Raw genomic sequence first — 25,402 nt, 5'->3', positions numbered from 1 at the left:
TTTAATCGCGGCTCTTTTAATTGTGGAGACCCGGGTCATATATCGAAGGAATTCCCTCACCCTTATGGGACAGTTTCAGCACCCCAGCAGGACAGAGCAGTAGTCCTAATAATTAGAGGGAACGATGGCAGAGGACGTCCACAAAATGGATGAGGAGGAAGTTTGAGAGGCCGTGGGGGCTGAGGTAATAGTAGTAAAGGTCGAAGAGCAGCCCTGTCGGGCAGAGAAGTAGCCCATTAGGATGATCGGGCCCAGTTTTATGTATTTCTAGGCAAGATTGAGGCAAAGACATCTCACGCGGCTATCATAAGTACTATTCTTATCTGTGACCGGATGGCTACTATTCTGTTTGATTTGGGTTCTACTTATTCTTATGTGTTTGTGAAATATGCCTTGGGTTTTGATGCACTGTGTGATATATTGGAGGCCTCTATTCATGTTTCTATCCCTGTTGGAGAGTTAGTCATAGTCACCTATGTGTATCGGTGCTTATTCTGTTGTGTTTATGGGATTCCATACTTGGGTTGACTTAGTGATCCTAGACATGAAATTTTTTTATGTGATCTTAGGCATAACTTGGTTATCCCCCTACTTTGCTATACTTAATTATAATGCAAAAATTGTGGCTCTAGAGATCTCGGGGAGGGAAAGGTTAGAGTGAGAAGGGGTGTACAAGCCTAAGCCATCTAAGGTCATATCCTTTCTCTAGGCTAGAAAAATGGTGGGGCGGGGTTGTTTGCCTTACTTGGACCATAACCAGAATGTGGAGGTAGAGTCTCCTACTATTGAGTCTATTCTAGTAGCGTGTCAATTTTTGAAAGTTTTCTCTTCAGACTTGCTTGGCATGCCTCTTGACCGAGATATAGATTTTTGCATTGACTTAGAGTTGGATACTTGTCCAATTTCCATTCCTCCCTATTGTATGGGTCCGGTAGAGTTGAGAGAGATGAATATTCAGATTTAGGAGCTTTTTGACAAGTGGTTCATTCGTCCTAGTGCTTCCCTTGGGGTGCTCTGGTGTTGTTTGTCAAGAAAAAAGATGGTAGTATAATAATGTGCATTGACTGTCGACAATTGAACAAGGTCACCATCAAAAATAAATACCCTTTACCTTATATGGATGAATATTTTGACTAGTTTCAAGGCACTTTAATCTTCTCAAAGATTGATCTCAGATCTAGGTATCATCAGCTAAAAATTAGGCCTGAGAATATGCCCAAAATAGCTTTTGGGACTAGGTATGGGCACTATGTGTTTTTAGTAATGTCTTTTGGGTTGACTAATGCACCTGAAGCCTTCATGAGTTTGATTAATGGGGTGTTCAAACCATTTATGGATTTGTTCATGATAGTGTTTATAGATGATATATTGGTGTATTCAAAGAGTGAACAGGAACATGCAGACCATCTTCAAATTATGTTGGGAGTTTTGGGAAGACAAAGGTTGTATGCAAAATTGTCTAAGTGTGAATTTTGGCCTTCAGTCGCCTCTTTAGGCCATGTTGTTTCAAAAGAAGGGATAATGGTGAACCCACAAAAGATTGAAGCAGTTAAAAATTGGGCTAGGCCCAGTTCTATGACCGAGGTTAGAAGTTTTGAGGGGCTGACCGGTTACTATCACTGGTTCATGAAAAACTTTGCTTTTATTTCTACTCACTTAATCAGGCTGACTTAAAAAAAAGTGCCATTCGAGTGGACTGACAAGTGTGAAGAGAGATTCCAAAATCTCAAGACTCTTCTGACCACAACACTAATTCTAACCCTGCCGGTCAAAGGTGAAGACTTCATTATTTATTGTGATGCTTCACATTCTGGTTTGGGTGATGTGTTGATGCAGGATAAGAATGTTGTAGCATATGCTTTATGACAATTGAAGGTGCATGAGAGGAACTACCAACTCATGACTTGGAGTTGGCAGCGATAGTATTTGCACTAAAAATCTAGAGACATTATCTGTATGGCGTTAAGTGTGAGGTATTTATTGATCACCGTAGCTTATAACACGTGTTCACCCAAAAGGACTTGAATTAAAGATAGAGAAGGTTGATAGAGTTGCTTAAAGACTATGATGTCACTATACAGTACCATCCAGGTAAGGCTAATGTGGTAGCGGACACATTGAGCCAAAAACCGGTGAGCATGGGCATTTTAGACTATTTGGGGACTCTTAAGTGGCCATTGGCTAGAGGAATTCAGGCCTTGTAGGCCAGGCTTATAAGGCTAGGCATCTCAGAGAAAGGTGGATAATGGACGGAATTGATCTAAGGCCCACTTTTATAAAAGAGATCAAGACCAAGCAGTTTGAGGATGTTAACTTAAATTAAATTAGAGGGAAAATGTTAATAGGCAAGGCTCAAAACTCAACACTTGATGCAAGTGAGGTGTTTAACTTTAGAGGAAGGATTTGTGTTCCCCGAGTAGATGGACTAATTTAGAAGATTCTATCTGAATCTCATGGTTCACGATACTCTATTCACCCAGGAGTGACTAAGATGTATCAAGACTTGAAACGGTCATATTTAGGGCCTGGTATGAAGAAAGACATAGCTGAATATGTAGTCAAGTGTTAGAACTGCCAACAGGTAAAATATGAGCACCAAAGACCTGCAGATTTGCTTCAAAGAATGCCCATTCCTGAATGGAAGTAGGAGATAATAGCCATGGATTTCGTGGTGGAACTTTCCAAGACCTTGTGAAAATATGACTCCATCTGGGTATTAATTGACAGGTTAACAAAGTCAGTGCACTTTATTTCGATTAGAGTGGACTATAATGCACAACAGCTGGCTAGGATTATGTGGAGGAGATAGTAAGGCTGCAAGGGGTGCCCCTTTCTATTATTTCAGACCATGGTACACAGTTCACTTCCAAATTTTGGGGGAAGTTGCATGAAGAGTTGGGCATTCAACTCACTTTCAGCATGGCTTTCCATTCATAAATAGATGGGCAGTCGGAAAGGACTATCTAAGTGCTGGAAGATATATTGAGGGCGTGTGTTATAGACTTTGAGGGATATTGGGATAAGTTTTTGCACTTGTGTGATTTCTCCTATAACAATAGCTACCACTCCAATATTGATATGGCACCATTCGAAGCCCTTTATGGGAGGGGATGCAGGTCTCCCATAGGGTGGTTCGAGGCTAGGAAAGTGGAGCCATTGGATGTAGACTTGGTGAGAGATGCTCAAGATAAGGTAAGAAGCATCCAAACTAAGCTTATAGTGGCTCAAAGTCGTCACAAGAAGTATGCTGACCGAAAAGTAAGGGATATGACATTTGAGGCTGCTGAGCAAGTACTTCTAAAAGTATCACCCATTAAAGGGGTGATGAGATTTGGCAAAAAAGGAAAACTAAGTACTTATTATATTGTCCCTTTTGAAATTTTTAACTGTGTAGGGCCAGTGGCGTACATATTGTCCTTACCACCTAGCTTGACTGGGGTATACCCGGTGTTCCATGTGTTCATGTTGAAAAAGTACCATAGAGATGGAGACTACATCATTAAATAGGACTCGATGTTATTAGACAAGAAACTTCAGTATAAGGAGGATCCAGTTGCAATTCTTGATCGTGATGTCCGAAAGTTAAGGACTAAGGAGATCAATATGGTTAAAGTGCAATGCAAACATCGTTCGGTGGAGAAAGCTACTTGAGAAACTGAGAAAGACATGCGAGACAAGTATCCTCAATTGTTCGACGAAATAGGTACTACTCTATTTTTACTTTAGCCCTGTTTTCCCTAGTTAGTCACTCGAAGATGAGTGATGGGTAAAATGGTATCTATTGTAACTACCTATCCTCGTCGTAGGAATAGGCCAATGGAGAAGGAGTTCAGGCCAAAAAACTTCAAGTAGTAACTTCAAAAAAAATTAGCCTAGGCCATACTTGAATGAATTCTGAGTCAGGTGAAGGATGGGAGGTCAAATCTCGAATTTTATTGGATAGGCTGATAGCCAAGATGATACGGAGCATTTACGACTTCACAGAATCACATTCGGGCAAGTAAAACTCCCAAAATTGAAATTGGCGTGAAGGGTATATTTTAATACGTCCTTGGAAGGGGGGTGTTGTGAAATAGGGGCTTGGAGCACAAACTCCAAGATCACTATTTTCGTGCAACCAGCCAGAGCGGGACTTCTCCTGCCAGAGCGGGTCAATCGCGACATAAGTCATGAAAAAACCCAGAAATAGTCTTTTTCTGCAAAATCAGTTTCAAAAACTTCAAGAGGCAACCTAGGGCGAATTCTATCAATTTCCCATGGATTTCCACGCTTAAGGTAAGGATTTTACTTCCTAAATTCATACTTTGATTACTAGAACCTAGAAAGTATGGTTGGTAATCATTGGGGGAGGGTTTGAACTGAAAACTAATGGTGGAAAATAGCCCTAGGGTGAGGTTAAGATCATGGGTTTGGCCTAGGGTGTGAATTGTATTATATTTCATGATAGTTAGGCCATTGTGTTGATACTATATGTGTATTTATTATTTTCTAGACCAAGAACGAGAAGAACGAACCCAGAAAGGGAAGGCTCTTGCATTGTAAGGTTGTTGAAGCTTGAAATTGAGGTAGGTAATTGTTTCATTTCCTGTATGTATTTTATATACTTGTTAAATTGCTTCATGATATGCATGTGTGTATATGAATAGGGAAACATGCTAGATTATGTGTGAAATGATCGCTTGTTGGCTTGTTTTGTGATGAACATGTTCTTGGTGATATAAATATTATAAATATTGAATGTATTTGTGATTGTGGTATGCTTAGATCGGATGTCATATTTTGACACATATATGGATAAGGTGTCATATTCCGACATGATATATTTGGATCGGGTATCACATTTTGACACATATTTGGATCGAGTGTCACGTTCCGACACAAAGTTGATTGTTTGTAGGTCTCTTGAGAGAACATTGTGTGAAGTTATAGCATGTGAAAGGTATTGAGTTGTGATATTGCTGAATATGGTTGAACTTGAGATTAGTTGACTTATTTTGTATATGTATATGCCTGTTGTGTTGAATTTACTTGTCTATAATTCTCTTACTAGCTAACTGTGTGATCCTAACAATACCTAATTTCAATCCTTTGAAAGATACCAGTGACATTTACAAATCCACAAAAAAAATTACTAGTAAAATTAAATGACAAAATTAGAAAAGTTTCCAATGGCCTCACCACACAACTTTGCCACATTAACCATTTTTGTTGTCATTAAGATGCAATTTTCATAATGAGAGATTATCAATGTTGATATTTATTAAATTTATTAAGATATTTATTCCTCCTTATTAAGGTTATCAAATCAGAAACAATAAATATGAAAATAAAAAATAGTATCTGAGTCCACAAAATTCACTGTGTCCTTAAGGAATTTAATCCCCTCACTGTACCGGAGGTTAATGATTATTTCCTCCCAAGATAAAATGGATAAACTATTAAAGAAGTAGCGGTACCTCAAACTTCAATAATTTCAGCGAACTCAAAAGCCAGCAACAAAATCACACAAATACTCAACTTTGTTTGTAAGAAAATATATGCAGAAGAGGGAGAATTCAATGAATTAAAATAAGAGAAAAATCCTCTATTTATAGATAATAAAGGGTAGTATGAACAGGTATTTATTGTGGCTTATCGAAAAAGTCACAATCCTTCACAAAAGTCACAACTTTTTACAAAAATCGCAACTCTTTAAAAAAGTCACAACCTTTCGAAAATGTGACAACCTTTCATTTTCCATTCACACCTTTAAAACCCAACAGAATTTACCCGCTGACAAGCTTCACAATATTTTTTGGAACCTTGGAACAACATGTGTGTAGATATCAAAACGTGCCTTATCCCTCTTCCACGTGTTTAACCTGACTAATCTTTTTTCTTGGCATATTTTCACTAATATAATCATAATGGTTCATAATTCAATAAATTTGTGAAAATTTAAAGATAAATTGATCAAAAATGTACATTTCAATTAGGTGAACATTATATGTGCTTAATCAAATATCATAATGATCAAAATTAAAATATATGAGGAACTAAAATCATATTTTTTTTGCTTTTTAGTAATGTTTTTAGGCATGTTTGGTTACACATATATCAAGAACAATCATGGTACAAAAATCAGTATTATAACAAGCATTTGGTATGAAGTACAAAATTTAGCAGAACTAGTTAGTTTCTTATAAACGGACAATTAAACTCATTTGTCAGGGCATAGGTAGTCGCATTTAAAAAAATACCCTAATTTTGAGGTTGGGATAGAACCACAAGGATTGAAAGATAGGATCACTCTCAAATTGATTTCTCAACCCAAAACAAACTAGCACATTATATTCTCAACAACGATATATATAAATTGGGGGGAGATTTTAGGGAACAACTAGAACTTATTAGTATCAAGTATCAAGAGCAAGGAATCAACACAAATAAGTTTTATCAAGATTGGAAACGATTAGGGGTGTGTGCATTACAATGGAGTTTTGACACAATAGGCAAAGATTAATAACAACCAAATCGGTTAATACAATAGTGTTTGGTCTAGGCTACATTCGATATTCTCTCAAACTAATTTCTCAAACTCGAAGACCCTTACGAATAAAATATCAAACATTGCTTGAGTATATAAATATCCCTAAATCATATCATTAAATAGAAGATTAGTCAGATTATCCTATCTCTAGTTCAAATTCATGGACTAATTTCACCAAGTCCTCACCATTAAAGTAGGCCTGTCAAATGAGTCAGTTGGCCTTCTAACCGGGCCCCTAAGACTAGCCCATTAAGGTCCCCGATACCGGCCCAGTAAGGGACCAGTACCGGCCCACCGGCCCGGTTCGCTAATTATTTTTTTTTAAAAAAAAAATAATAATTTTGGGCTACATTTTTAAAAAGAGTCGTTGGGCCCAATGTCCAAATCTGAAATTTGCCTTTAAAAAAACAAATTATTAATCAAATTTTTTTCTATAAATACCTACAACATTTAATTATTTTTTTCCACCAACAATCATCTAATTCTCTCTTAAAGTGATATCAATCTTTTATTATTTTTTGCAATTAACAACATCAAGTGAAACTGTGGAAGTTTTCAACTTTCAAGTGTTCAACATTTCATCAATTTTATGATTCTTTGTTTGATTCCAGCAATTTGGTATAATAGTTTCTTCTCTTGCTTTTATTTAGTAAATTAATTCTAGTAGATTTAAATATTTAATTTTTGTGTTTATAATTTTTATTAGTTTAATTTGCATAATGAATAGATTAAAAAATATAGGTAAAAGTATTAAAAATTTGTGTCCCGGCGGAGGTACTGATAGTAAGAAAAAAAGTACTTCTGGTAGAGGTAGTACAAGTAGAAATTATTCTCATATGTCTGAAGCATCACCTAGTGAATTTGGAGAAATAGGGGTAGGTGCACATGATATGAATGAAAATGAATATCAAGAAACTTACGGTATAGAAGAACCAAATGAATTTGAAGTAGAAATAGAACAAGATGATAATGATGTTGTGCATGTTACACCAACTAGTCCTGATGTAGATTTAGGTAATGCTCAATCTAGAACTGTTAATCTTCTTTCACGACCTATAAAAGAAATTAAAAAAAATAGTTTAGTATGACATTATTTTGAACGCATAACCGAAACAACTAAAGTTCAATGTAAAGAGTGTCAAAAAAAATTCGAGCATAAGACCGGGGGTAATAGAGGTGGAAGATGTCAATTGACTAGACATCTAGACAATGAACATCCTGATTGGAAAGAACGAATAGGGGATGCTACTGGGTCAGTTCAAGGTAGAATAAACCCAGACTGAAAAATTAACGAGGACATATAATAAAATGAGGGACCATGAAGAGATAGAGAAAATGATAGTTGTATTTTGTCTACCTTTTTCATTTGCTTCTTCTGGTGCTTTTATTCATTATATACAATTAATTTATAATCTCATGTTTAACGGTATTCCTAAAAGTACTTGTAGATCAGATATTTTTAGAATTCATGGACAATATGCATATTATTTACATTGGTTATTAACAAATCTTCCATGTAGAGTTTCACTTACTTCTGATCTTGGTCGTGCTATAAATAGAAATGACTATTTAATTATTACTTGTTATTGGATATATAGTGATTTTATTATACAAAAACGTATTTTAGCATTTCAATATGATGAAGACCAAATACATAATGCACAATTTATTTCTAATTCTATATCAATGGTTGCAAATTATTATGGTCTTGAAGACAAAGTTTTATGTATTTCTTTTGATAATGCATCTAACAACACCTCTTCTATTAATTCTTTGAAAACTGAGCTTCCCATCCCCCCTTTAGATGATATTTTTCATATTAGATGTGCTTGCCATATATATAATTTAATTGTAAAAGATGAACTTTATTTTTTTAGCCAACAATTGAAAAAATTAGGCATGCAGTTGGTTTTATTCAAAGAAATAATAGAAAAGTTAGACTTAAATAATTTAAAAGAAAATGCGAGGAAAATAATCTTAGACCTAGATTAATGCCCGAAGAAATTGAAACTAGGTGGAATTCGACTTATGATTTTTAAAGACTTGTAATATTTATAAAACTCCTAACTACAACTTTTAATCAATATGCATATAAATTTTCCGAAGTCATGTTGGAAGATCTAATTGGACTAAAATTAATGATGTTGTTGTGTTTTTAGAAAACTTTTATTTGGCTACCCTTGAATTTTTCGGTGCTTATTATTCTACTATTTCTAATATTTTAGCTTATTTAGCTGAAATTTCTATATTGCTTATGGAATATAAAAAAAGTTGATTACAAAGATATTGTTACTGAAATGATAGAAAAATTTTAAAAATATATTTTTCATATTCCTCTTATTTATTTAATTGTTGCTATGTTAAATCCATGTATGAAATTTAATACTATGTCTGAATATGTTCGCCTTATATATACTTCTATAGAAATTGAAAAAGATAAAGATCTTAGTATGTTTAAGGCAATGAGTGATACAAGTGATCATATTCAAACATTATATAATCATTATATCGATTTACTTGATAATGTTACCCCTAGTCATACTGTTCCTCTATCTCATTCTTCTGATGAGCCATCATATTCTAAAAGGCATGCCCGTGGTATGTCTGCCCATGATTTTTCTAATTTATCTATTTGGAATAGAATACAGCCTACATCACAACGGGACATAAATTAGGATGAGCTTAATTATTATTTGAGAAAGACTCCAGAGGCATATGATGAAGATAGTGTCACTACACTGGAATGGTGGAAGAACAATCAAAAACAATATCCAGTATTATCAACCATGGATATGGATGTGCTAAATATTCCAATATCAATTATTGGATTGGAGAGCGCATTTAGTCAAGGAAGGCAGTAGATCAAAGAAAATCGACACTCTTTGGGGAGCAATACCATAAATATTTTAGTTTGCCTCAGATATTGGATTAGATCATAGCATAGGAATAAAGAAAGAGTAGAAGATACGGAAGAAGACAAAAAACTTGAAGAAATAATGTCAATTGGAGATCATTCAGTACAAGCTAGTCTATATTACAGATTAGTTGATTTTAAAAATTATGAGTCAATTCATGTTAATGTTGATATAGATGAATTGGAGAAAATGATTTGAAATATGTAAAAGTTACAATTTATTATATATAACTAATTGTAAGTTTGTAACTTGTATGTTTTGAATTTTATCAATATATTAATAAAGTCAAAGTCTTTGCATTTCTTAATTTTTTTTTCCTACAAATTTTGTATGATTCAATTAAATAATTATTTTTATTTTACATAATCATCTAAGAAAAATTAAATTTGTAGTCACTATAAGATTTCAATACTAGAAAAAAATATTATTATAATAAATAGTATAGTATGAGTATATTTGTTATACATTGTAAGTATATATAATATATAATGTAAGTAATAGATAGTATATTGTGACTATATTATATATACATTGTAAGTATATGAAATATAATGTAAGTATGTTATTATAATAGATAGTATATTGTGAGTATATTTGGTATACTTTGTAAGTATAATACATATACTTATGTAAGTAATAGATAGTATATTGTGAGTATATTAAATATACATTATTGGTATATATAATATATAACATAAGTATATTATTATAATAGGTAGTATATTGTGATTATACTAGATATACATTGTAGGTATATATAATGTAAGTATATCACTATAATTTAGATAGTATATTGTGAGTATATTATATGTACATTGTAAGTATATATATTATAATATAAGTATATACATACTAATAGATAGTATATACTGAGTATATTATTATAACAGATAATATATAGTGAGTATATTATTATAATAGATAGTATATTTGATATACATTGTAAGTATATATAATATATAACATAAGTATATCTATACTAATAGATATTATATTGTGAGTATATTAGATAATGTAAGTATATCACTATAATAGATAGTATAATGTTAGTATACTTGATATATATAGTACATATATATAGTATAATATAAGTATATACATACTAATAGATAGTATATTGTGAGTATATAGTGAGTATATTATTATAATGGATAATATATGGTAAGTATATTAGATATACATTGTAAGTATATATAATATATAACATAAGTATATTATTATAATAGATCGTATATTGCGATTATATTAGATATACATTGTAAGTATATATAATTATAAGTATATAACTATAATAGATAGTATAATGTTAGTATACTTGATATACATAGTACGTATATATAGTATAATGTAAGTATATACATACTAATAGATAATATATTGTGAGTATATTTGGTATACTTTGTAAGTATATACATAATATATAATTAATTATATCACTATAATATATAGTATAATGTTAGTATATTAGATATAGATTGTAAGTATATATATATATATATAATATATAATTAAGTATATCACTATAATAGATATTATATTGTGAGTATATAAATTTTTATAATTACTTCTAAATTAACTAAATAACGATACACTATATTGAAGATTGACTCAAATTTTCGAATACATAAATGCCGCAAAAAAATCAAGTCCAATGGGCCCGACCCGGCCTGGCCAATCCGGGCCAACGCCCTTACGAGGTAGTGTGAGTTTCACGCGCTCTAAGCTCAGCCCGCACGCCCGAACCCTATACCCTTAATGGGTCATGGGCTGGTTTTTTAATAATATTTCACTGTTGAGATCGGACCGGTCCGGCCCAATAAGGGTCTGACCTGGCCCGACCCGGTACCCCGATAATCCAAAAAAAGGTGGGTCGATCTGACCCAGCCTGGCCCACTTAACACCCTTACATTAAAGTCTTACCCAACAATATTTTGCTTTCTCAAGCCAAAATAGTGTTAGAAAACTCAATGAATGTTTGCAACCTCTGATTTTTAGATTAAAACTTTAAGAAAACAATAGATCCATGCATAGCAATCAATTTTTAGAACTAATTAATCAATAACCATTGGATTTTATACCCACATCTTGCACACACTCCCCTAGCTATAGATTTAGCTACTTATAATCGAAGAAATAAAGTATATACCTGTATAGGAAGACTCCAATTCAAGAAAAATTGATTAACAAATCTGAAATCCAAAGCTTAGAAGAGTGCAAATCTTGGTTTTCTTCCCTAGCAAGCAAGGAAAGTTCTTAGCTACTTTCTATCAATACAAAGTTATCCAAAAAAGTATTCTCCCTAGACTATTTCCAATTGAGAAGAAGATAATGATACATAATTACACAAATCCTTATTCTATCCTTGGAACCTTCCAAAGGAAGCACTTTATCCTCTAAGTACGGTTTTTCCCTTAAGCTTCCGCTCCTCGACTTGCACTGGAACGGCGGAATATCGATCCGAGATTGTTCAGTGCCATTCGCATCGCCGTTTCAGCCTTCAATTTCTTCAGTAGGACCTATGCTGGGGTCGGCGAAATGTCGATCAGAAATTGTTCAGTGCCAATGAATCGTCGGTGCTTGGATAGTTTTCTTCTAGTCAAGCCGGCGGGACGTTGATTCCTTCACCGGTGTGCTTCAATGATTTTAAGCTTCAAATCCTTCAAATTGACTTTTCCACGAAATGCCTACATACAAGAGAACTAAGGCCTAAAATCCCCTCAATTAGCATTAAAACATAGCAATACTTCATGAATTTGAGTCTAATAAATTGATAAAATACCAACTCATCAATCTCGATATAACTAATATACCATTTGGTTTTCAATATTAAAATTGTGTATTTTAAGTTTATAAGAAATTTAATATCGAAATCCAATTGTTCTACAACTAATATGAGTATAAGCTATGTATAATCTACTATCTTATATGAGATAGAACATATACGAGCATCAATAATATATGGACAAGAGCATCCAAGGACAAAAATACCCTTGTGATAGGTAATCCCAATATGTGCATAATTTATTCTCCCTATAACAATACTCATACTTATTTATTCTCCACAAAACAATGGTCCTGTTACTTATTCTACATATATATATAATAGTCCTCATGTTATTTATCCTGTGTAAAACAATCCATACATAATGATTTTCATGTAAATATATACTAACTAACTAATCAACCATACGATCCCTAAGAGATTAAAGGGAGGATACATTTTTTTTCCTAAAAACTTAAGGTTAAGAAAGAAACAAATTGTTGACCAAAGAAAGTGGTTCAAACCTAAGCATTTGCTCCAAATATATCGGAAGATAACACGCAATATCTCTGACATAGCATTTCATCTCTTTCTCTCTCACACTTTACAAAACAATTTTGTTTAAAAAAAATATGAAAAGGAATAGAGATTGATGGAGAAATTAGAGGATAAGTAAATCAGAGGAAAAATAAATAATGGATACTTATAAAAAAGAGAAGTTGAAGGAGAAAAGAGACGCCAAGAGATCTCTCTTTACGTACTATTCCTTATTCTGAACATCGAAAGTGAGTTTTTCCATTTTATTTACATTTTTTCTTTGCTTATTTGCATTTCGATCGAATTTAGAATTTTAAATCATTGAAGCATTAATAAGTGGTGGAGTCAAGATTTTCGTGAGAGGATTCAAAATATATAAAAAATTTAATCATAAATTTAAACATCTACTATATAACACATAAAAAATAACTTTGATCAATAAATCAATGCTTAGATTAATCATATATATTGGTACATATATTTTGGTAAGATTCACTAAAAAGGAAACCCCAAGGTATCTTCATTATTTTGTTTCATATATGCTTTATTAAACATTATGTATTATGTACGAGAGGACAATGGCTCAAAAATATGTGTAGCATATACTAATTCAGAGGAATGGAAGATTAATTAGAGGTTTTTTGCGTGAAATAATTTTCCTGCAATAACAACTATACTCTAGTCATTATTTTCTCTATATATTTAATTTTATGCCCGTTGATTTTGACCATTTGACATATTCAGTATTTATATGAGATAAATGTCACAAACACATTTAAACTATTTTTTTTTAAGTTTCATACCTAAACTATTGAGAGTGTGAGTTTCATACCTAAATTATCACTTACTAGTTTGAGAAACACACTTCTCTCTTTTATTCCACTGATGTGTGTACTACATTCTCTCTTTCATTTAAAAAAAATGTCACATCACACTCCACATGGACAAAATATTCCACCTTGATAAAAATTAAATAAATTATTAGTAGTTAAAATTAAAGATTAAAGTATTACTATCCCCCCTTCAAAAAATAATAATTATAAAATAAAATATAAAATATTTTTCTTATCCCACCACTTTCTCTCACCATAACCATCCCGTCCCCCCATTTTTAAGTTTTATTTTTAATTTTTAATTTTTTTATAAAAGTTTTTTTAAAAAAAATCGTAGTTCATACCCCCTCAAATAATAATTTAAATATTATTTTAATTTTTTTAAGAAAAAAATTCTAACCCCGCCCCACCTAACCCTCCACTTTTAATTTTTTTTCTCATTTTGTGTTAGATATATATATAATTTTAGGAAAATACTTTTTATCTAAATCAAAATGAAAAAAATAAAAATAAATTAAGAGCGGAGGGTTAGATTGGGTGCGTGTAATTTATTTTTTTTAAAAATAAAAATAATAACATTTTTTTAGGAAAGATTGGGGGAGGGGGTGAAATGTGATTTTTTTTAAAAATATTTTATACAAGAAAATTTAACAAATAAAAGGACGGGAATAATAACACTTTCTCAAATTAATAAGTGATAGTTTAGGTATGAAACTCACACTTTCAATAATTTAGGTATGAAACTCAAAAAATAGGATAGATTAGGTATGTTTTTGATACTTATATCTATTTATATTGAAAATTAATTAAATATATAAGAAATATTGTGTTGGGAATCGAGTAACAAAGCATCTTCTTAGTACAGTGGTAAAAATGGAACCCGCTTAAGCTTTTGTAACTAATGTAACTAATGTTTTCGTTTGGGAAGACTTCATGGCAAAAAGAATGTAAGTAATGATTTCGTTTGGCAAAAACGAAATCCAAGACATGACATGTCAAGAATATGGTTTACTTTTTTCCAGAGAATTACAAATGTGAGCTTAAGACAACAGTTGGAGGACGTGGATTCCCTAACAGAGGAAGTCATTGATAATGTCATCAACATATTTTTGGAGCAAGTAAAAGAAGGTATGTGGGAGTCAGGGGGATGGCCTCAAGTATTCACTGATTACTCAGTGTCAAAGGTTGCAGTAAATGCATACACTAAACTAATGGCAAGGATACTCGAAGATCGTCCAGAGGGTCATAAGATTTATATCAATTGTTATTGTCCAGGTTGGGTCAAGACCGCTATGACTGGTTGGGATGGCCATATATCTCCAGAAGATGCTGCTGATACTGCTGTCTGGTTTGCTCTTCTCCCTGATCAGTTTGTCACTGGTAAATTTTTTGCTGAAAAGCGCCAGATAAGCTTTTAAGGATTTGCTTGAAACTCATTACATTATCATTTGTATTTACCAGTTGGTGTTGCCATATTTTGTTAAGATTAAGGTTAAATTGTACAGAAGAAATTTGTTCAGAACTAGGAGGAGGAGCCTCAAGTGATGCCCTACTTTGTAGAAACTGTTTTCTAGTCAATTAACTCTTGTTTTTGTGCATATTATTTTAAGTTCAGAAACATTGACAGACGTAGAGATGATTATAGGGGCATCATTTTATTACGGGGTAGTTTGGTAAGGTGTATAAAAAATAGTGTTGAATATGGTGTACTAGTAATGCTTACATCGGTTATATTAAGGTTATTTCTTATGCACTATTTAGTTTGGTGTATTAAAAATAACATGCATTGCATATATTTGTTTACGAAAATACCCTCCTCAAATAGGTTGAGGTGCAAATATGTCTTTTTAACCATGTTAATGCATGCATTAAAACTCCTTGCATTACTATATATTGGTTATATAGGCAACATTTTTAGAAGATGGTTGCCCTTAAATGGCACTGCGCAAAGTGGTTGTCCTACGGTTAACTATAATTTTTGAAAGTTAAAGCTCAACAATCCTTCAGTCTGCCATCCCTATTATATAAGACCTTCAACACCTTAATCATTTATATAAGGCGACTCATATATTTGAACATCATGTTAAAATGGACGCAAATTCTTGAATTGAGTTCAGTTGCGACTCATTAACAAAAAAAAAATCTCGTGTTCTTCCCCTGATATGAATTTGTAACATCCCTGACCATCGGTTGGCATTTTTTTTTATAGGTTGTAACATAGCTTGGTATTATGACACTTAATGGGGAAGTAATACAACGTGTAATGAGTTTATAACACAATGTTAGTGGCACACATGACTACAGTGAACACTCCGGAACCAACATAGCTGTTTGTATAACAAACCATACAGCTCCAAAAATGAATGTGTAGTCTTCCAGATCTACAGCAAACCCTCCAGCTTAAGATTTTGTAAAATGTTGCATCATCTCGATGTTGTTATCAACAAAAGATTCTTTACTTTATTGAAGAAACTATATGCTTAAGATTTACACTTCACGTTAATTCCACACCTTTGACGTGGAATTAAGGTTGAAAGCCAAGATTTAGTGATTGCAGTCATCTCCAATATCAGTTTCTACCAAGGTTTTAGGTCACCAACTGGACCAGCAGTCCAGTTTAAGATCTTCTCCCCAGGACTCAAGTAAACGCTCCTGTCGTGTGGCAGTTTACGAGCAAGTCCATTCAAAATTTGATGGAAAGCATCACCTGATTGAGCAGGTTGTGGAAACAACATAGCCTGCTTCATTGAAGGGTTGGCAAGCAATCTCTGCTTCCTCAATATTTCCTCTGGTGGAATAGAAGTGAGAATAGTATCCAAATTTGGAACGTCCTTCTCGGCTACAAAAACACCAATCTCTTCCCAGGGGATTGCATCAGCAAATGGCAAGACAATATCATCTGCAATGATAACAGGGATGCATCCAAATATAACTGCTTCAACCAATCTTGGACTCCATGGTGCCCACCCAAGTGGGCACAAGCAAAAGATGGCTCGCTGCATGTCCTCGTAGTAGGTAGTTGGATGTTCAGTGGAAATATCAAAGAGAGGATTGTCCTTAAAATTCTCCCACACTGCTGCTCGGGCACCTCTGAAAAGAGAAATAAGAGTCAGGTACCTTGTCCTAAAACATACTACTAATAACATGTTAGGGAGGTCAATGAAGAATATTAAAATGTTCTCCCAAACTTGAGTTTGATTTTCAGCTACACTCGATTTTTGCAGAGTTCCTATTACCCACCTGAAAATATTTTGAAGTGGAATAAAATATCACCCTAAACTCTGGTGTGGCAGAAATAACCAATTGAGTATTTGGGGGTGTTTTACAAGCGCTTCTACACATCTTTTACCCTAATTTTTTTTTCTCTTTTCTTTCTTTATTAGACAATATATAAATACCCCCATCAACTTGTCCTCTTTTATATACTGCACTTCAACTTTCCTGGGGTAGGACTTGCCTTGGAATGGAATTACTACCACCCCAAGAGACCAAACCAGGTTTCAACATGCAGTATCATTGACGTACTGCTTTTTTCAACCTCATTTTTAATCCAAAACATGATTTTCATCCCCTTTTTCCACTGCTTTGGTATGATGATAACATGAGTTATGCTTAAGTGGGGAAACATGGTCAGTGAGCATTCATATAAACGACTCCAACTTGTTTGGGATTGAGGCGTAATTATTGTTATATGCTTTTTTCACCATCTTCTTCTCCCCACAGAGTTCTCCAAAAGCTCCAAACAGGCCGGCCACGACTTTGGGTTTTCAGAATACATAATGTTGTTAGAGTAGGTTAAAATCTCACATTGGTTGGAGAATGGACTGGTGGTTTGCTTATATAGCTCACAGTGATATTCTCAGTCTCCATTCTCAACAGCAAACATCGGATTAATGCTCAACTTTCCAACTTCAAAGTACTATCAAATTCTTCAATTTCGAATTTTCAATCATAGAAGCACTAACAGAATTTCCCACGCTTAGTTGCTCAGATTTTTCGACTCACAGTGAAGATTCACTTTTTTAACCTCAAATCTGATTCACCAAGGAACCCCACAGCTCTTTAACTTGTGAATCTTCTTTAACAATGATTTTACCAATCACCATCACCTTCTTCACTGATTCAACCCAATCTCCACCATAATAAATAAAGTTTAGGAAGATCTAAGGATTTGATTTTTTTTTCTGCTGGTATTTCTAGAGTTTGATGAATAGCTATTTATTTTTTCAACAGGAATTCTAGTTGTCGATATTTCTGCTATTTACCTCCTCCCGGTGGTTCTCTATTAGATGTATTTTTGAGAGGTCCAAAAGTTGTCTTGGAGAAATTAAAACAAATGAGGCAAGAAAGGGAAGAGACAACCTTTTTGTGAGTTCTATGAAGTTGTTTTGGAGAAAAGTCTAAAAGAAAAAAGTGAGGAAGAGAAAAAAGAGCACCGACAATTGAGAAGAAAAAAGATTTTCAGTGATGGTGATGTGTCCGGTGTCCATCCCTCTGAAGATGGTCTTTTGCTATTTTTGGGTCATGGGTTTAAGTTATGCCACATTGGCATATGTTTCAATGTGAAGTGGGGGTCCGATGAGTTATGGGTCGGGGGTGGGTAATTTAGTGTTGGGTCGGTTCTTTCACTCAGGCGATGCCACATGTCATTTCTGTCAAAGAAAGGCCAAAAAGTATAATGGGAGATAGATTTGAACAATAAACGAAAGTTAAAGGGGTATATTCAACCCATTTCCAAAAAGAAAAAGGAGAGAGACCATGAAATATTTGAAAAGCAGAAGTTCCTTTCAAAGTGGTATGCTTTACTTGATTAGTAGTACGGACTACGGAAAGCTTGTCTCACTCGTGATAAACTTCAAAGAAGGGTTTTTCAGCTATGTTCTAGGTGTTTTCTATGCCATCAGGAAGCTGAAGGCAATGGGCATCTTTTCTTGCATTGTTCATTACCAGACAACTATGGCAACTTTTTGCAGCTCTCGCTCAAATTGTATAGGTGATGACCCAGAGTACTTTTTACCTAATATGTAGTAGGAATTATATACAAGGAGAAACTTGTCACAAAGAGTGGTGGAAGATTGTTCCAACATGCATATGGTGGACAATTTCGAAAGAGAGGAATGCAAGATGTTTTGAAGGCCGGTTCAGTTCAATCCAGACGATCAAGAGATCCTGTATTTTTCTCTTCTTTATTTTTGGTGTAAAGAACAGTTAGTTGATGATGTTGAATCATTACTAGACTTTTTGGCCTCTTGGTAAGTTTTGTTCAGGGCTGTATCTGTACATATGATATACCAGGCCTTTTCTAGGGTGCTAACGAATATAACATGTTACCAATTACAAAAAAAAAGAGGAGAGACCATAAAATATATGGACTTTTGTCCATAAACATGCTGTCATTGAAATGGAGGAAAGAGAAAATATCTTTTCAATGATAAAGATAGGGATAATACATACAAACCCTATTTTTTTTTAAGAGATGGTGCAACAAAGAGGTTGAAAGTACTGATTGAAATTGTCTCCACCATTTTATTAAGCATAGAGCTTTAAATAGCCAACTTGAAAACATAATTTGCAAAAAACGGCATAACAAAAATTCAAAAAAATTAATATATCTCAACAAACTAAAAAAATCTAATAGAAATTTTAAATTAAAAAAAGTAGATTCATCCTAAAACTAAGCAGCTTATTGTGCTAAAAAAATGTAGTTGTAACTGAAGCAAATTTCAACAATCCTTGCTTCAGTACGGCAATCTAACAAAGTTAATCCTCCACTTATGTTTGTGCTTGAGGATTGTTTTTAAACTTGCACATTTCCGTAACATGGCCTGTATCGTATTCTTATCCTTTAATTTGTTCTTTCTCAACCTTACAATTCTTTTATTTTTGTTCTAATTCGTAAACAAAAGGGACTGAATTTTCAGTGGCTTCTTCCTTGGCCTTTCGTTTCCCTTCTGCAACTTCAACTTCTATTTCCACTACTCTTTTCTTCTTCTCGCTCTTCTCCGTCACAGAGATAATGTTTTGTGTGGTTCCTTTGAACTAAACCCCCTTAACAAGAAGTAGAGCCTGTTTGGATTAGCTTTTGGCTTATAAGCCAAAAGCCATTAGTTAGAATTTCTAACTTATGACTTTTGACTTATTTTTGTTATTTTGGCTTAAAAACAAGAGTTTATAAGCATTTTTTAATTTTACCCAAACAATACAAAAGTGCTTAAAAGCTATTTTGGCTTAAAAGCATATAAATAAGCCAATCAAAACAAGATCTTAATTTGGGCTCACCTCCTTTTTTCATAAAGGAAAAAAATGCATGGTTCACCAGTGGATGATCAAGGAAATTTTGGGGGAGAAGCTTTAGAGATAGAGAGGGGACCTATGTGATCTCCTTGGAATTTCAAATAGAAAGGGCGAGAGGATGAGCCGAGAGGGATGAAGGGATAAGGACTTTCTGGTGGTGGTGGTTCTTGCGGCTGAGGGTGGGTGGTGATGTGGTGGTTCGCCAGTGGATTTGTCAAAAAGAGAAAAGTTAAAGAAGATTGTTTTTTGTCATTTTAAGTTGTAATGAAATTTAATTAGCTGCAATTAATTGTGAGGGTTTGAACTTATTTTTTCCCCTTTCATACCTTTTAAAGAGAGAGAACACACTTTTGTGCCGCGTCATGACTCAAGGGTGCATTTATTCCACTTTGAAAAGGTTCAGGGGTTAATAGGATCCCACAAAGATCGCATATGTGACTAAAAATCCAACTCAAGTTCAAGGGTTACTTATACTTTCTTTTTCTTTTCTTTCTGGGAGAGTGGTAACAGTGGGATACTTGTGCTTTTCCCAAAAAATTTATCAATCTTTTTCAGGGTAGAGAAACACCTTAGTCCCAGAATCTTGATAATTCTAGCAATTCACTTTAACATCTCAATGACTCAATCTACTTGGTGATCAACATTCATCACTTCTTAGGAAAGTTAGTCATCTTAAATCAATTTAAGTTCTAGAATTTAGAATCAAATGTGATTTAATCATAGAGATGAGACATAGGGATACCTCGCATAATAACCACCTTCTGGATCATTTCCTACATCATAGAACAAGCCACGGAAGTAAACAAAGATGGATCGCGGAATATCTGGAGGGATGAAGTGGGATTGCATTTTCTGTGGAGGAGCATAGGGAGGAATTGTAATTGAACCAACCTTCAAACACACATGATTTCTTTGTCCAAAAGTTTGAACTAAAGTTGAACGCTGGAGCAACGGAAGAATTCCCCTCCCAATAGCTTTTTCCTCCTGTAATTGCATGAAGTAATCAGATGTAAGTGTAACCACACACTCTCAGTCCTTAAGTAATGATGGAAATTTACAGTTAAGAAATAAGAAACTGTGAGTAATCCCTTAGGATTTCCACTACATTTTTTAGTTATAAAGTTAAAGATGATTTTGATGTGTAAATCCATCAATCTGTGTTTTATGTGTAAAAGAAAGAGAGTAAAAGAGAAGGTGTAGAGAGAGAGGAGACTTAATTCTCACTTGATAATGAAAACAAGCAGCAAAATCGTGTGGGACAATGAAGAAGTGATCAGCACCCTCTGTCCTATTCCAATAAGGCCAGTTGGAAGCAATAAGTTGTATTGCACTCCTCATCATTCGTGGTGACTTGAAGGGTAAAGGAAGACCATTAGGTGTCAGATCACAAGTGGTGTAAACAGGGGTGTAGAACCAATCAGCTTCCTCAGGATTAAGGGTTCGTACAGGGCTAGATAAGAGGAAACGATGCATATAGATCTCCGCAGCAAACATGTGACTGAGACATCGTGGGTCTTTCTGAAGAATTTTCTTGTTGTATTTGCTGGGAAGCTCATATACAAAAACTTTTAACCTCCCAACAGGATCATCTTCCAAGACATCACCAGCACTACCTGAATTGCAGAAATGAAAGGAAAGTATATGACTTCATAGAGTTCAAAGCAAGTGTTCATATCCTTATTGGCTAACCTAATTTAACATGCTAAAAGACAAGATCATGTACTCAGACATGCAAAGTGACCGATAGGGAATACTCTATAAGCCTTTATTCTAAAAGATTTAGCATCTTAGAAGGCTCAGAAGAATATAATTATATTTGATTTTTGCAGTATACATTATATCACAGGAGAATTTTTCAGTTTGGTAAAAAAGTGTTGCTTTACACTCAGAAGGATGACACTACCGTAGAACTTGTAACAATGAAATCTTTCACCAACATAATATCTATGCTAAGGCAACTATCATTCATCCATGCTCCAAATCTCTTAACTCCCGAGTAAACATACATACATGGACCAAGAGGTCCTAATGGGATTCTTGTTAATAGTATGAATTGATCAAAAAAATATAAAACTAGCTATGCCACCACAAAGTTTCCAGCCTTCACTTTTTCCTTGTGAAGAAAATGTTCTCAACGCATCAATCCAGAAAAAACATGTAAGGAAAGATTAAGGTGATGAAGGTCAAGCGATTAACTTTTTGAAAGAGCTCAGGATTAACTTTATTAAATAAGAGAACACTGAAACACAAAACTCTCTAGCACCATTTATCACAGGACAGACATGGCACAAAAGTTGTAACATCTCACTTCTTTGGGTTCTACCATTAGAATCCCTAGCTACCTACAATCCAGTAACATACACATCTTGGCCAATGGTTACTGAATGTCTTCATCCTGTTGCAATTCCCTAAAAGTGCCTGCCAGCATAACACTCAAGCTTTTCCTAGATGTTAAAAAGGAAGTTTCCTCAAACATAACGGCAACATTTAGGAAACAAGTTACTCCCCAAACCTCATTGAGCAGCTGAGTCATCAACCTAGCTAGAACAAAAGTAAATCTTCCAAGTCTTCAAATATAAAGCACAAATAGCTGTCCTATACCATACATACTACAACGACCCTCTCTCTTTAGAGGCAAAATCCATCACTCTCCGATCAAGTTAGATTTAAGATTTGAAACCTTATGACAGAAACCCACTATCCCCAGTTCCAATCAGATAATTTATGCCTCACGAAACAAATTGTCTACTCAGTACTCTTCCCCGCTCTCTTTAGCTGTACTACGATGCTACCATAGTAAGGTATAAATCCTTGAAATAAAGAAAATGTTGAAAGGAGGGAATAATCACCTATTTCTTTCCTACTCTTTTTTAATGAAGAACGATCACCGATTTTTAATCAACATCCATGGCCAGTATAAGTTGAATTGATGCCAAGAGCTTTAAATGGATTCATCAAGCTGAATATCTAGATGTCTCAGAGTTAATCGAGTTAATTATCTACAAGCATGAGGCTGACTCAAACACTAAACTTTGATTCAAGTCCAATAAGAAAACTGAAACATGATATGAGTTCCTTAAGTAAAGGCCATTTGAGACACAAGATTTACACTAGAGAGTTTGAAACTGGGAGAAAAATACATCTTTTTTAAACTCCAGAGGAATAGACAGATCTTAGACATTGTTTCTTTGATGTGCCTCTTCCGAATTCAAAGATTTAAATATAAAAGCAAATGGAAAAAAATATACACACCGATTAAAAAGACTACAAATTAATTTTGATCATCCTATTAATAAAGAGATTGACTAAAGAACTTTCAAGCAGAACACGCCACTAGTTCTGTTGGCTTAGTTCTAAGGGGAGCTCCAGTTTTTTGAGCTTGTTTTTACAATCAATCTTAACCAAGATTCATTGAATTTGGACCGAACTGTTTATTTGAGATAGATGTTAGCGTTCTAGTTGTGAGAACTCGAGTACTGATATCTATTCCTTTCCCTCTCACCACACTACCAGTGTATTGACTGATCCAAGCCACAGATATTCTGGATCTAAATGATCTTCTCAGCATCTATCAAGGATGCCCAAAGCTAAGATGCTGAAAACAGACCAATATGCAGATAGGTTATAATTGAGCTACAAAATCCCATCCATCTCCTTTATTCTAACCTTGCAAATTGTGGCCAAGTAGCCCCCATCTTCTGTATGTGTGAAGAATGTGAGATTAGCCCAAAAGGCATCATCTATCAGAGTCAGGGTGTAAATGACAATTTAGTTGATTTGCTCCAGAACCTGTCTGAGTCTAACTAGTAGGTTAAGATCAAACAACAATGCCCAAGAATTGGGTTCGAAAGCATATTAAAAATGCAGACATCGTCTTTATATAAGCCAGCTATTACCAGACTATGTCACCATTAAATATACACATTTGATGGTCTAAGACACAAGCCTACTGTAAAACCAAGTTAAAGTTTCAACCTTGCCTTCTAAAGGCAGATGCCTATGATCACCTCAATTCAGATTCAGAACCAGAACCAGCTGAATCTAAGAAAAAAAAAAGATGCAATTTTTTCTGCAGTTCACATCAAAACCCTAGCTTATGATCTGACACAAAGGATAGACCCAAAAGAATTAAGAGAGAGAAATAGGTACCTGAGATTCTCTCAGTAAGTTGAGTCTTATGAAATTTGAAGGCTTCAGTTCCGAAGAAGAAAGCGAGATGAAGAAGCAAAAGAGAACCCCATCTCCAATCCCTCATATTTGAGCAAAAACAAAGTATAGAATAATAGAAAAGATAACAACAATGTCAGCTGGCAAGTTTGTAATAGGAAGAATCTATAGTTGGAGTGTCAATAAACACTGGTTGTTGTAGACAAGTTTTTGTTTTTTCAACAATAAAGACATCTTACAGGAAAGGACAATGAAATGCTGGTGATATTTGAAGATATTGAGAGAAATTTGCTTCAAGAAACAGATAGAAAGGGTAGGTCAAAGGGAGGTTTGGTTTGGTCTAGTTTGGTTGTCACTTTTCTAAAAAAAAAAAACAGATTTTTCCAACTCCCTTTTTTTATGGCTTCTACCGGTACAGAGGTACTGCCCATCTGGAACAGTATAGTAATATGTCTAATAATAATTACTATATAATTTCACGCACATTTTTGGTCTGCCCAAATCCCAGAAGGAAAAACTTTTTAGGCTTCAAGGGAAATATTTAGAAACGCCATAATTATCAAACATAATGATAATTTAGACAATTATGAAATGTAGCAATAGTTTTTTGAAATTCTTTATATATCAATAATATATTAATTCATTTTGTATTAGTGATACATTAATTTGTGTAGAATCAAATGAAATAACAAATATAAAGAAAATTGTAATATTAGGATGAACCGTTATATCATTGATACAGAGTGAATTAATGTATTAAAAATAAATAGAAGTTAAAAAATTATTCCATCACTAATATAAGATAAATTCCAGAAACTCCCACTATATTTAATAAGTTTTCAAAATTCTGACTATATCTATGATAGATATAGTGTGAGTTTGCCTAGCTAAGTAATTATCTTTTAAAAGGAAAGAAATCATAAATTATAATAAAATTTTTATTAGTAAAAGATAAATAGAAAATTTAAATCTCTTTTGCCAAATTAAATAAAGGGAAAAGGGTCTAATATACCCCTCAACTTGTTATTACTTTGTTATTTAGAATAGATATATCGCTCGTTATAAAAATGACTCATATATATATATCTATATTGTTATACAAATGGCTCACATATACTCCCTCGTCTCTCCTTATATGTCGTCCTTACTAAAAATAGATGATCTTTAATATTTGTCATTTTCCAAAATCAATGCATAAATGACATTATTCTTCCTATTTTACCATTGTGAATTATTAGTCTTGAAAATATACATTTAACCAATATAAAAAAACTAAGTAAATAATTCATGTCCATTTGTCAAATTAATTAACAAAAATAAATTAATTCATGTTCATTGATTGAAAGTTTGACTTCAAAAAAATATT

General features: G+C 33.7%; 1 protein-coding gene and 1 pseudogene across 1 annotated transcript; one reads left to right on the top strand and one right to left on the bottom strand.

Moving 5' to 3' along the window:
* The first annotated feature begins 12,549 nt into the window (after nt 1-12,549).
* LOC129893790 (salutaridine reductase-like) lies at nt 12,550-15,120 on the top strand (annotated as a pseudogene).
* A 618-nt stretch (nt 15,121-15,738) lies between these two features.
* LOC129894116 (probable beta-1,4-xylosyltransferase IRX10L) lies at nt 15,739-24,443 on the bottom strand. The gene is made up of 4 exons (XM_055969680.1): nt 24,019-24,443; nt 21,094-21,482; nt 20,612-20,853; nt 15,739-16,665 (listed from the first exon to the last, which is right to left on the bottom strand). Exons 1-4 carry the CDS (start codon nt 24,122-24,124, stop codon nt 16,152-16,154), a joined length of 1,251 nt encoding a protein of 416 aa, XP_055825655.1. The 5' UTR covers nt 24,125-24,443; the 3' UTR covers nt 15,739-16,151.
* Nucleotides 24,444-25,402: the final 959 nt, after the last annotated feature.

This window comes from Solanum dulcamara, chromosome 1, assembly GCF_947179165.1.
Source record: "Solanum dulcamara chromosome 1, daSolDulc1.2, whole genome shotgun sequence".
NCBI classification, from domain to species: domain Eukaryota; kingdom Viridiplantae; phylum Streptophyta; class Magnoliopsida; order Solanales; family Solanaceae; genus Solanum; species Solanum dulcamara.
This window is presented reverse-complemented; position numbering and strand designations above follow the sequence as displayed.

Excerpts from the sequence above, each read along its gene's own strand:
- LOC129894116 (XM_055969680.1), bottom strand. The coding sequence starts at position 24,124 with ATGAGGGATTGGAGATGGGGTTCTCTTTTGCTTCTTCATCTCGCTTTC. Across the intron at positions 21,483-24,018 it reads ACTTACTGAGAGAATCTCAG|GTAGTGCTGGTGATGTCTTG; the intron begins GTACCTATTTCT and ends TCTGCAATTCAG. Across the intron at positions 16,666-20,611 it reads GAAGGTGGTTATTATGCGAG|AGGTGCCCGAGCAGCAGTGT; the intron begins GTATCCCTATGT and ends TTCTCTTTTCAG.